Source organism: Dermacentor albipictus, chromosome 7, assembly GCF_038994185.2.
Source record: "Dermacentor albipictus isolate Rhodes 1998 colony chromosome 7, USDA_Dalb.pri_finalv2, whole genome shotgun sequence".
Taxonomy (NCBI): domain Eukaryota; kingdom Metazoa; phylum Arthropoda; class Arachnida; order Ixodida; family Ixodidae; genus Dermacentor; species Dermacentor albipictus.
The window spans coordinates 1,445,342-1,458,217 of record NC_091827.1 but is presented as its reverse complement, the minus strand read 5'-3'; the positions used below and the strand labels follow the sequence as shown (position 1 = coordinate 1,458,217).

Below are 12,876 nucleotides of genomic sequence, written 5' to 3'. Positions count from 1 at the left end.
ACTTCCTCCTGCTTCGATCTCAACAAGCGAGTATGCGCGCGACGCCATCGCTCTCGCCGACCATGCACGCCAGCTTGCCCGTGCTCGACTGACGGACTCGCAAACCACTCAGCAGCGTCAGTACAACGCCCGCCACCGTGACGTACAGTTTTCGCCTGGTGCGCTCGTGCTCTTGTGGTCGCCCTCTCGTCACGTCGGACTTTCACAAAAGCTCCTTTCGCGATACACAGGGCCCTACCGCGTGCTGCGCCAGGTGACGCCTGTGACGTACGAAATTGCCCCTGTGAGCTCAACCTCGTCATCTACTGTGGCACCTAGTGATGTCGTGCACGTCAGTAGGCTCAAGGCCTACTACACTGTTTCCAAGTCCGGCCTTTAGTCGCTCCGGGACGGCGCTTTTGCCGCCGGGGGTAGTGCTACGGAATAGTATTACCGATGACGAAGAGGCGAGCAGTAAGAAGACGACGACAACGATTGGAGGCTAGCGCGGGCTGTTGCCTCTTGGCCAAGTGCGGCGTATTACGTTGTAAATATACTTGTATATAGCTTTTCATTTGTGTCTTCTTACGTAACAATATTAAAGCATATAGAGTACTTTCAATGAGTCGCGAAACTGATAGCAATGACCCGCACGAACACAGCTCCTCGGAGGCCTGTTATACGACCTTTCGGCAACATGGCGTCGCCCGATTCGGTTGTGTCCCGCATGTGCCGTCCGTCGAATGTGCGCTGTTTCCCCAAGCTAGCGCAGCAGATAGCTTTAAACGTTCTCGAAGGGCTTCACGTCGAGTGCGGAGGCGGCTCAAGCTTGAATTCGCTTATCAAGAGGACTGCAAAACTCACCCAGGTGAGTGAGCGAACGCTCTACGAGGGGACAGCTTAGACGGAGAAGGCAGGCGGAGTGTGCTCGACAGCGTCAACACAGGTGGGGACCGATACCGTGTGGTCTGCATCGCTGACGCTGCTGGTCCCCTCGTTGTGCGCCTGCCACCCCATTGCCGACTGAACCCTACACAGCTTGTTTGCAGCGACGTCAAGGACTTCGTGGCGAGTGGAAATGGGGCATTTAAGCTTCAAGACCTCTGGTTTGGCAAGGCATCGCGCAAGTGACCGCTCAGAAGTGGAACAGCTGTGTAGAGCAGGTTCTCAATCAGGAAGGATAGATGAGAAACTGGGCCACATAACCGACGAGCCTGTTGACCAAGGTTCTGCTGCTGGGGTCAACCTGGAAGACGAAGCAACCAGCGGTGCTGATCTGAGTTGTGACGAGCACGATGAATTCTGAACCCCTCTAACGGGATAACATAATTCAAACTTCTCGGAATACCCCTACAGATCATAAACTGGTTAAATTCATACCTGGCTGCTCGTAAGCAGTATGTGGAAATAAATGGATCATGCTCCCGGTTTCTGGGGGTAACTTGAGGCATACCTCAGGGATCGGTGCTGGGTCCAGTACTATTTAATATTTATATCAATGACCTAGTTAAAATTGTGGAATCACCTGTTCGTTTCAAATTGTTTGCAGATGATTGTATCATATTTAGCAACATTCAAACTGTCTCTGATCAGCTTTTTCTGGAAGAAACATTGGATAGTTTGGATCATTCAGTACTGTCGCAGTGAGAGCAATGAAAATGAAAACGTCTGTACTAAGCTATGGCAGACGCCGTAGTGGGCGGCTCCGGATTAATTTTGGCTACTTGTGTGTAGAAAAAGAAATGGGGCCAGTCTCTCTGGAACAGGCGTCGCCTGTCCAAAAAGAAAAAAAAATATCAAGAAGACGTCAGCGCTACCTGCTAGAAAAATAAACAAGCTAAATATTAGTACACATAGAGTTTCTCACTATAACACCTAGAGGGTAATCTGGCGCCACCGTCTATGGGAGTTTCTTAAGGGGGCACCGTGCCGTCATGGGAATGACGGTATATGTGTCTGGGAGGCTCTTGTTGGCTGGTGTTGTAAAAGGCTTCGTCTAAAACGTGGATATGGCTACGCAAATAACGCGTTCTCAAAGTAAAATCTTCATAAAATGTTTCCATTCACGCATATTACATCTTTACTCACCCACGATGCATGACCAAGCGAAGAAAAGCAACAACCGACGACCAACTGTTTCAAAGCGAGCGCGAATCTTGTCGTCTGTCCTCCAACTTTAGCGGCCCGCTGTTACTTTTTATGTAACACGTAGTCGTACACACAATAACAAGTTCTCATAGTTAAACAAAACATGTTTTCGCGTAATAATAAAGCTAAAACAGCTTTTCACGTGCTGTTTTAGTAGAAAATGAATCATTGCGACAGACTGAACGGTACTTGCCAAGCGCGTCTTTAAGGTGTCTTGTCTCTACGAGAACGATGCCAATCCGAATCCACAATATACCGGCATTCCCATGCATACCACAGCGCAGCAGCGCCAGATTTCCCTCTAGGTAATGTAGTGAGAAACTCTATGTTAGTACACTTATTTTAACATAGATGGCGCCACCTGTCATTATCCTGGCGCGACAGGCGCGCACGAAACAATTTTCTTGTGCGCTCCATCCGGATTGGCTAAGCGGCCCCTACCTTCCAGAGCGCTGCAAACAAGTTGTGAAACGAAGTGTAGACCCCGCGGTGTGCTTTAATTAATGCGGCTCTACTTCTGCGCGCCCTGCGTAAGTTGCCCGCTATCCATGTTTGCACGGTTTTATTTTTCAGAAATAGCAGAAGCACACCGTACCGTACCTCTCACGTCACCTCTTCTCTATCCCCCCTTTGTATGGGAACTGCGAGCGCAACTGCGAACTGCGAGTGGCAAGGCTGTTTCGCGACTCGCTTCGCGACTGCGTCAGTTCTGCCCAGGTCGACCACAGCCACCCGAAGTGAGCGGACGTGCCGTCGGCGCTCTCCGGACCCCGAAATCCGCCCGAAGAGAGCGTACGTGCCGTCGGCGCGCACTCCGAACCTATCCGACGTGTACTTTACCCGTCGCCCCCTGCCCGGGCCTCCCGAGGCGCGAGCTTTGCCTGTCGCCCCCCGCCCGGGCCTCCCGAGGTGCCGGCTCCCCAGCTCCGGAGAGACGCTCAGCCGTCGAGCTAAGCCTCACTCGGACTCCGCCACTCCGCCTGCGACGCCAGCCGTTACCATGGAAGTAACGGTTGAAGGACACACCGTAACCGCACAAGAGCTCCAGTCAGACGATTGGACACCAGTTATATATAAAGCCTATGCCTCCCGACCGGCCAACTCGCCGAAACCACCTCAACGCTCAGACAAAGCTACCTCCGAGGCAGCAAACCCGAACGCCAGGAATGCGGCGCCCGACGCAGCAGCCGCAACTAGCAGCGGCAAGACGCCGTCCCGCCTACCACCTGCAACCAAGGAGGCTCGCCTCACAGTGCAACTCAGCAAGCAACTGCCGCCACTCCCACCCAACGCTATTAGAGTGGTCGTTCGCCCGCGAGGTGAAGTGCGACTCCTTGACATCCCAACACCTCGACTCAGTAAGGCAGTGCAGACCCAGCTCCAAATCACTCTATCGGACGACTTCTGCCTTCGCATCCACCCCACCAACAATACTTTCACCATGGCAACAACACATTTCCCAACTGCCGAGACTCTGAAGACGCTGACCTCCCTCACCATTGGAGACCGAACCTACCCGTGCGCAGCTTACGTGGCACCCCCACCGGGGGCTACCAGAGGAGTCATCGCAAACGCCTATGACGACGAGACCCCAATGCAACTCTACCAAGACCTGGTCAGAAGAAATCCAGAGTACACCATATTAGCAGCCCGACGCATGGGAAAGACGCACTCCATCCTAATCACCTTCGACGCAAGCGCAGTCCCGAACTCCATCAAATACATGGGAGCCATCCACCGCTGCACCCAATACCGCGGCAGTCCGGAAGCCTGCACAAATTGCAGACAACCGGGTCACCGCCATGACGTATGCCCAAGCCCCAAGACCAATCTTTGCCCCCGCTGTGGGATACAACATCCGCAACAAGAACCTCCTTGCACGCCTAATTGCATTCTGTGCGAGGGCCCTCACCTTACCGGCACGGGATCCTGCAAGGGACGAAACCTTCACCAGACACGGAAACAGCCGAGCCACCCACAAACGCGGCATCAAGAATTGATCACATCCTGGGACAATTTTCCCCAGTTGTCGCCCAATCAACACAAGCAAGCCTGGACAGCGCCGTTAAAGCAAGCCTGGGACACTCCCCTCTCTTCTCACAAGCACATGCCATCCATGACGGCGACTCCCAATCTGCAACACGCCCTTGCAAAATCCCAGGAGGAGGCAGCGGCGGCCAAAGCAGAAGCTACAGCAGCCCGGAAAGAAGCCGCCGCCCTTCATCAACATATCGCCAAACTGGAAACCCAGATAAGTGATCTTGCCTCTGGATCTCCCATTCCACCTGCTCCCGCTCCTGCCGCATACCAGCCTCCCACCCCCAACCCACCCACCGCCCATGCCTTACCCAGTCACTCCAACCCTACTTCCTCTCCTGATTTGCTAGCAATGGAAGCTGACACCGAACCCTCCGCAAATTCAACTGCATGCACAGCACCCACTCCCCCCCCCGCTACCTCACGAGACGACATTCCAACCCTGCTTGAGTCCTTCGCTGCTCGCTTTGAGGCAAAATTGCAGGCCGCTATTACTCACATCAACCAGGAATGTGCAACGCTCAAAAACGCGGTAATCCACTTAACGCAAGATAATACTTCTTTTAACCAACGATTGGACGTGCTAACCCAAGGCTTCTCTGACCGATGTAGCGATCTTGAGTCCCAGCTCAATTCTTACTCAACCGCCCTCCCGAAGCGGGACCCCACCCCAAATAGACGCAAGAAGGCTAAAGCAACGGAGGGAAACGACAACCCTATGCCTGTCATAGCTCACGACTCCCACCCCCCCGTTATTCCTTCCCCTGCTATCGATTCTCATGATGGCAGCTCCAAACCGTAATCTTACACTCTGGCAGTGGAACTGCCGGGGCTTTCGCCAGAAGCGTCATGTGGTCCACCAACTGCTGTCCTGCGCAACGGGGCCCGACATCCTTGCCCTGCAGGAACCCTCCAACCCACTTACCCTCCCTGGCTATGCTCCTATTTTGCCCACATCTCCCCTACCCTCCCGGGTAGCATTTCTAGTTAGTCGCTCAATCACCACCATCTCCCATACCCTACCGATTCAAGACATTGATCACCTTCTAATTGAGCTTGTGCCGCAACACGCTCGAGCGAACAGTCTCTTCATCCTAAATGTATATAGCCACCCAAAGTGCCTACAAAGCAACTCCGAACGCCTCTTTACACTTGCGAAGCGCATAGCAAACAAGTGCCCCTTACTCGTTGTAGGAGACTTTAATGCCCCGCATACGGCTTGGGGTTACCCACATGACACACCGAAAGGCCGTCGTGTGTGGTTAGCAGCGCAACAAGCCGGTCTCTCTCTACTCACCGACCCTACCTCTCCTACACGCACGGGAACCAGCGTCTGTAGAGACACTACGCCAGACCTTACGTTCGCACATCGCCTCCCTCACGCCACACGGTGCAACACACAAGAGAATTTGGGTAGTGACCATTGCATCATCGAAATTCTCTTAAACATTCAACTACCCCGAGACCTCCCAGAGGCTCCACTTTCACGAAGTGGGACTCTTTCCGATCATGTAGAGCAGCCCGCACCTCCGCCCCCATCAAGGACATCACCGAATGGTCCAAACAACTACAAAGTGATGTCCGACTCGTAACTCGTCCCCTATGGGAGGACTACCCCAGCGACACAGTTGACTCCCACCTTCTACATTTATGGGAAGCTAAAGCAAGCCTAGAACGACGCTGGCAAAGGCAGCGTTGGAACCGGACACTTAGACGCCGCCTCGCCCGTCTCAATAAAGAGATAGAGACACACGCAGCGACTCTTTCACGACAAAACTGGGAATCACTATGCAACAAGCTAGATGGCAATATGAGTTTACCTCAGACCTGGAACCTCTTTAGACACTTAATAGACTCCACACAGTCTAAGACTACACAAAGACACAACCTCACCAAACTCATACATACTTCCGATACACCTCCATTGGAACTCCTTCAAGAACTTCGAAATCTGTACTTCCCCACACACCCTCCTTTAACACACCCCGACTATGCAGGCCCCTCTAACGACTTCATCGACCAACCCATTACAGAAGCAGAAGTTCAGGCTGAACTCCAGAGACTTAACACGTGCTCAACCCCCGGTCCGGACGGGGTACATAACAAGGCACTCCGGAATCTCGACGCCGAATCCATTACGGCCCTTACCGAATACTTTAACGGGCGCTGGCAAAAGGGCACCCTCCCATCGCAATGGAAAGAGGCCAAAGTCGTCTTCATACCTAAACCCGGGAAACCTCTGCTCACCTCTAACCTCAGACCCATCTCTTTGACATCTTCGGTGGGCAAATTGATGGAACACGTACTCCAGACCAGGCTCTGCCGTTACCTAGAAAGCAATGATCTGATGCCCACCTGCATGTTTGGATTTCGTCCTGGACTTTCCACACAGGACGTCTTCCTACAGCTAAAACATCACATTCTAGACTCTCAAACCAACGACACCAAAGCTATTCTAGGTGTGGATCTTACTAAGGCATTTGACAACGTTACACACTCAGCTATCCTACAAAGCCTTACAACCTTGGGAGTCGGAGCCAGGATGTACAACTACATCCGAGACTTCCTCAGCCACCGCACAGCCACACTTACTTTCGGTGACCACAGCCTCCCAGGTATCACAATCGGGGCACGAGGTACGCCCCAGGGAGCCGTCCTTTCCCCTATATTATTCAATATAGCACTCCTTCACCTACCTCAACAACTAGCTAAAATCCCCGACATCCATTTTAGCCTCTACGCCGACGACATCACTGTCTGGACAAACCGAGGCAGTAACGCCGAAATAGAACAACACCTACAATTGGCACTAACCACCATCGACACATATGTACGAGAGCGTGGCCTGACCTGCTCCCCCTCAAAATCGGAGCTCTTTCTATACCGCCACAAGCAACACGATTCAGTCGTTCCTCCCATCACCCTTACGCTAGGCACTCACCCCATCCCACTAGTATCAAAAATCCGAGTGCTAGGGCTAGTTATCCACTCTCATGGCGCGCACGGAGAAGTCATAAAAACTCTCCAAACACACGCTCAACAGACCACCCGACTGATTCGCCGCATAGCGAACCGCCGGGCTGGCTTACGCGAGGAAAACACGCTTCGCCTCACCCAGGCTTACATAATAAGCCGCACCGCATATGCTCTTCCTTACCTACCCCTTCGACAGAAGGAGAGAGATCGAGTAAACGCGCTCCTACGGAGTTGCACGAAAGCAGCTCTACGCCTTCCTCCCAGCACATCCAATGACCGACTCCTCGAACTCGGAGTCCACAACACCTTTGAGGAACTCAGAGAAGCCACCTTTACGGCACAAATATCCCGTCTGTCTAACTCAGAGCCTGGCCGCACTCTGTTATCCCAATTAAACCTAACCCCTATTACACACCCTACCGTGAGCGTCCCCCTTTCTCCTATCCTCCGCTCTAACCTCAACATACTCCCTGTCCCCAAGAACATGAACCCTGAGCGAGACGGGAACCGCCGAAGAGCAAGGGCTCGGGCCCTCCACAAGCAGTATGGCGAGGACCATGAGGTGGTCTACGTGGACGCAGCGGAATATACGTCAGGCTCCCGTATGGCCCTGGCGGTAGCCGACAATCGAGCAAAGCTTCTAACCTCCATTTCAATCATCACCAATTCCACCACAGAGGCAGAAGAGGCAGCCATCGCGCTTGCTCTCATCTCTTCATCTGCCACCAAAATTATCACTGACTTCAAATCCGCCATTCTCAACTATGCCAATGGCTACATATCCCGCACCGCTGCGCGCTTACTACGCTCGTGGCAGCCCCGGCGCCGCATAACGCTAATCTGGACGCCAGCACATGCTGGCCTCCCCGGCAACGAGGAGGCTCACTCCTTCGCCCGAGGTCTCACATTCCGGGCAGTGGGAGCCGAGCCCCCTCTACGGGCCGGGGAGTGCCTGCTCTCCTTCCGTGATATTCTCTCGTACTACCGGGACAAACGAAGGGAATACACACCCCCAGCCCCATCCCTCACCATAGAGCAGGCCGCACACTGGCGTCGACTACAAACTCGGACTGCTCCATACCCCATACTACTACATGCCAGATACCCAGACCAATTCCCCTCAACATGCAAACTTTGCGACAAACCAAGAGACTTCCTGCACACCCTCCTCACGTGCCCCACCTTCCCTCATCCCCCATCACCTGCCGTGGCGGTGTCTTACTGGGAGACTCTTCTGACCTGCACTTCCGCTCAAGACCAGTGCCGGATCATCTCCAGTGCAATAAGAAGGATTGCGCTTCAAGGACTCTCCTTTGCTTTGTAAGGGTGCCCCCTCATAGTAAGGGAGCACTCAAGTGCCATGTAGGGGGCTTCGCCCCCACCATTCATATCATTGGCAATAAATGTTTCTACCACCACCAGTTCTGCCCATTCTCTGCCTCCTCTCTTCCATTCTGTCGAGCGGGACGTGGTAGAAATGTAAGCGCTTGCGGGGGGTCGCGGATAGTTGCCGGGAGGGCGACGACCCGAGGACATCGTGCACATGACACGCGGTGCGGGCGAGACGTCGCGTCTCTTCTCCGCCACACGCCTTCTGGACGCGGCGCGTGCCGAACAGCGGCAGCTACTTGAATGAGTGTCCCGCACTTTGAATTATATATATATGATAATCCAATTTATATATAATATACAATAATTATTGCTTATTATATAATGTAATAATTATATACATAATCCAAGCTATCTTGCTCAAAACTGCTTCTGTTTTTTTTTGTTTTTTCCTCATTTTTTTCTTTATTTGTAGGGCATTGTTAAATCGGGTCTATCACGCTCAGTTTAGCAGAGGCTTCTAGGACACACTGCCCGAGGGTCTGTTTGGCAGAAACTAGGGTACAACGTACGGTTTCGGAAGATTATGTACTTTGAGACAAAAGGTATAGCTGACAGGGTGATATGAAGGGGTGAAAATGTACTGAAAAGAACGACTAAAAAATGTATGCAGCCTAGCAGCAGAAGATGCTGTTGAATTTCATTTCACACATAAATGTCATTCGTGTGGGTTTACTTTAACTAAGCTCCTAAACTTCATTACCTATTATCAACCGTCCACGAGGTAGAATTTATGTGCGTACTCCTAAAGTAGGGAAAAGCCGCGCAAAAGCGATAGTGACGCGTCGACGTTTAATTTCTATAAAGGGTTGCCCGCTCTCCGAGTTCGACGTATGCAGAGTTACTTTTCTTTAGTCTACTGACTAGATTTTTTCGTCCGATAGCACTGCGCCACAGCCATTTTGTGGCTTTAGAAGCACGGGATTTGTGGTCGTTGCAAGTCAGCGTTTATGAACGACCGCTATACGCGGCGAATAACAATTAGAAAACGCACCTTCAAATACACGCATCCTGTAATGCAGTCATTGGCTCGCCATCACCAGGCGTGGCATTAAAGGGAAGTAGGGAGGGTGGGATATACTGTGACAGAGAAACTCCACACTGTAGCCATTATCGCACCTCGGTGGTGGCCTCCCTGCCGAGAATGCATCGGTCTATGCGGTAGTCTCATTCTGTGGTTACCAAGAACAAGCTCACATTCATGAAATCCTTGTACAAGCTACTGCGTGGGTTTGTTGCCTTACTAAGTAAGCACAGAAAACTTGTGCATCAACTTTATTTTTTTTTCGTTAATCAAACACTAAGCTGTACGGTACACTTTCGCTCTGTATGCGGTATCCAAAAGTCTTCTAATACTGTTCTTGAAGATTTTAGGCAAATTTAAAAATTGGGAGCGATTGGATTCTGGCTTATCATTGGTGGACTGGGCTGCTATTTTGTAGCGATGCCTTATGCCTTATTCTATGCTATTCTTATCATCGACCATACAGGGCCGCCTGATCCCGTTGATAATGTGGGCAGACCGTCGCTCTGACCACTGGTCAAGCGCGAAAAGCCGGAAAAAGCATAGAATGGGAAAAGGCATCGCTACAAAATACCGGCTCTGTTCTGCAGAAGGTCGAAGCACGGGCGGGAGACACGGGAAAGGAAGCTTTGCAGTTGGAGAAAAATACGTTCTGGTGCGGGGATCGAACCGACGCCTTTTCAGGGCTAACCAGAAGGCCAGCATGTCTCCATGGCGAGGCCGACTGCAGCACGAAGGAGGCTGCAGTCGCGGTGTGTGAACAACGCGGGCAGGACGGGAGGATCAAGCACGCCCTCCACGCTCGTGGCCGGGCTGTGACTTCCGGACGTCAGAATCAATCAGTCAACCAATAAATAAATAAATGAGTTGTACATTCAAGCAATCAATTTGATCAATCGAACACATTATTAATCAATTAGTTCCTCAATAAATAAATAAAATAGCTGAACATGTCACTCACTCAGTCAATCAACTAATTATTCCGCCAGTCAATGCATCTGCTCGCTAAGCCAGTCGGTAACACACCAGCTCAATAAAAAATCAAAATTGAACAATTTATAGCTTCACCCTGCACGAAGACTCAATGAAGGCTTTTGCATTGTTCTCGCTCTATTCGTATTAGCAGGCTTGTAGCTTCCACGCAGTCAAAGATCAAGATAGAACATCGGGCCGATGAATTCAGAATCAAGGCTACGGCGGGAAGCGAACACGAGCGGCCTTCAGCGGGGTAACCGTTTGTCTCAATCAGTGCCAGGTTGGCGAGCTTTGCGCACCACTGACGTCGCGCAGATATGTAGGGCCGCACAATGCGTTAATCTCCTGGCCGACTTCTTCGCCTGCGGTTATTGACTAATCCACGCCGGCAACCTTTGATCCCCCGCAGATCCTGATCCGGTGGCTGCTGCAGCGCGGAGTCGTGGCCTTGCCAAGGGCCACGTGTCCGGATCACATCCAAGAAAACATTCAGGTTTGTATTTCGTAGAGGCGTATTACCCGGAATAGCAATCCTTTCGTTTTTTCTTCGTTCTTTCTTTCGTCTGGACAACTTCCTTCGACCTTCATCGCCCGCCTATTTCTGTCCATCCAAATCCATTGACCTTGCTGGTTAAAAGCCTAGCAACAAGCTGTGCTTTTGTTGATACGTGCTTGGACATCCTCTTTTTATGTTTTTCGTTCTTGTCTGCTTTACTCTGCTTTAATAAAAGCAACAGCAGTCACTGCTTTTAGAAGAACAAAAAATTTAACGCGGTCAATTTGGTCGACAAGGCTGTAACATCATAAAAGACGGGACTCATTCGCAACACACGCACGCGCACACACGCACTACCTTTCTGTGGTCTCGAACATCACTTGTATGAAGGCGAAGCCTTAAACCGCTCATGGGACGAAAAGTGCGATGACCGACGTTATGGCCCTAAAATTCTTAGGGAGTCGAAGCCACTCGGAGATATGGGCGATCCATATCTCTAAGTTGGACTCCATTTGACATCGTGAATGTCGAGAGTGTAACCCACTACTTTTGGTGTTAAGTTAATTCAGGCGCAGTTAATTAAATTATACTTAATTAATTAAGGCAGTCGAACCCACGACCTGCTCTGGGAGGCCTATCGTGGCAAGGAAAATCTCGACAGAGCATTGACCGACGAGCTCCAAAGGTTGAACAAACATAGTGTACAGACAGTTATCAAGGCGTGTAGTGAACCGACAAGTCAATCACCCATGACAGTGGCGTGCGTCAACGTAATTTCTCTGCGAAAACATCGGCAAGACAGTACGGATGGCATGAACCTAATTGAAGCGCACATTCTGTGCTTGACAGAAACGAGGATGAAACCAGCAGATTCCAGAGAGTTGTCAGGCTATCGCTACGTGCGTGGCTCACAACGTCATGACAACACTGTAGCAGGCTCAGCCATCTACGTTAAAGACGCAGTACAACCAACACTTATGGATCTGAACGCTCAATTAGACGTCGGCAAAATGTGTGCAGTATGATTTTGGACGGGTTACATTGTAGTCTCCGCTTACTTGGCACCCAACTTGTCAGAAGAAGCAGCAAGCAACTTCATCGTCCAAACATGCCACTCGACGTGCGCCACCGCCCATTGTTTGTGGTCGGCGATTTCAACCAAAACGCTCAGACAGCATTTCTCAAGCACCGCATGGAAACCGTTCTATGTGTGGATGCCATAACAAGTCGCGTAAACGATTCGAAGAACGTCCATCGACTTGGCATTCCACAATGAAAATTCCATAAAAGACATCAAATATATTGGATGCTACTTCACTGATCACAAGGCCATTGTAATGTCCGTGGATCTACCACCGCGGCGAAGAAGTGAGGGATTGTGGTCCGAATATTTGTATCCATCTGACGATGATACATGAGCTATACGCGACATGCACTATGTTAAAGTAAAAGAAATTCATTCAGGGAACTTGCGTATCTGTCTTAATGGTTTTCATAGACTTGCTACCTTCTTTCTAACAATCCATGAAGCACGCAGAACAAGTGGCAACTTCTGGGCGACCGGAAAGGGAACAAGTAAAGACAAAAACTAGTAAAGAGAAAACAAGTAATCGGAGTTAACTATGCATTCGAATGTGAATCTAACTCAATTAAAGTATCGTGAGGTCGCAGGCTTTCGCCTTCATCCTCTTTCGTGTATACTGTCAACTTTTACTGCAAGTCTCTCAGTATGTCAACACACTGAGAGATTTGTATGTGCGAGATTTTTAAGTTACTGGTTAGGTGTGCTTCTTCTCTGTTAGTATGCATATAAAGTGTGTATAGATATGTGTGTGTGTACACGCACACAAAC

The 12,876-nt window shown here is 50.8% G+C and overlaps 1 protein-coding gene across 3 annotated transcripts in view; it reads left to right on the top strand.

Moving 5' to 3' along the window:
- LOC135918016 (1,5-anhydro-D-fructose reductase-like) overlaps nt 1–12,876 on the top strand; it is a 217,370-nt gene that overhangs the window by 180,585 nt on the left and 23,909 nt on the right. For all 3 annotated transcript variants that reach the window (XM_070521489.1, XM_070521488.1, XM_065451682.2), the window contains one exon: nt 10,938–11,021. In XM_070521489.1, the coding sequence (XP_070377590.1) occupies nt 10,938–11,021 (84 nt within the window). The remainder of the gene's footprint in view (nt 1–10,937; nt 11,022–12,876) is intronic.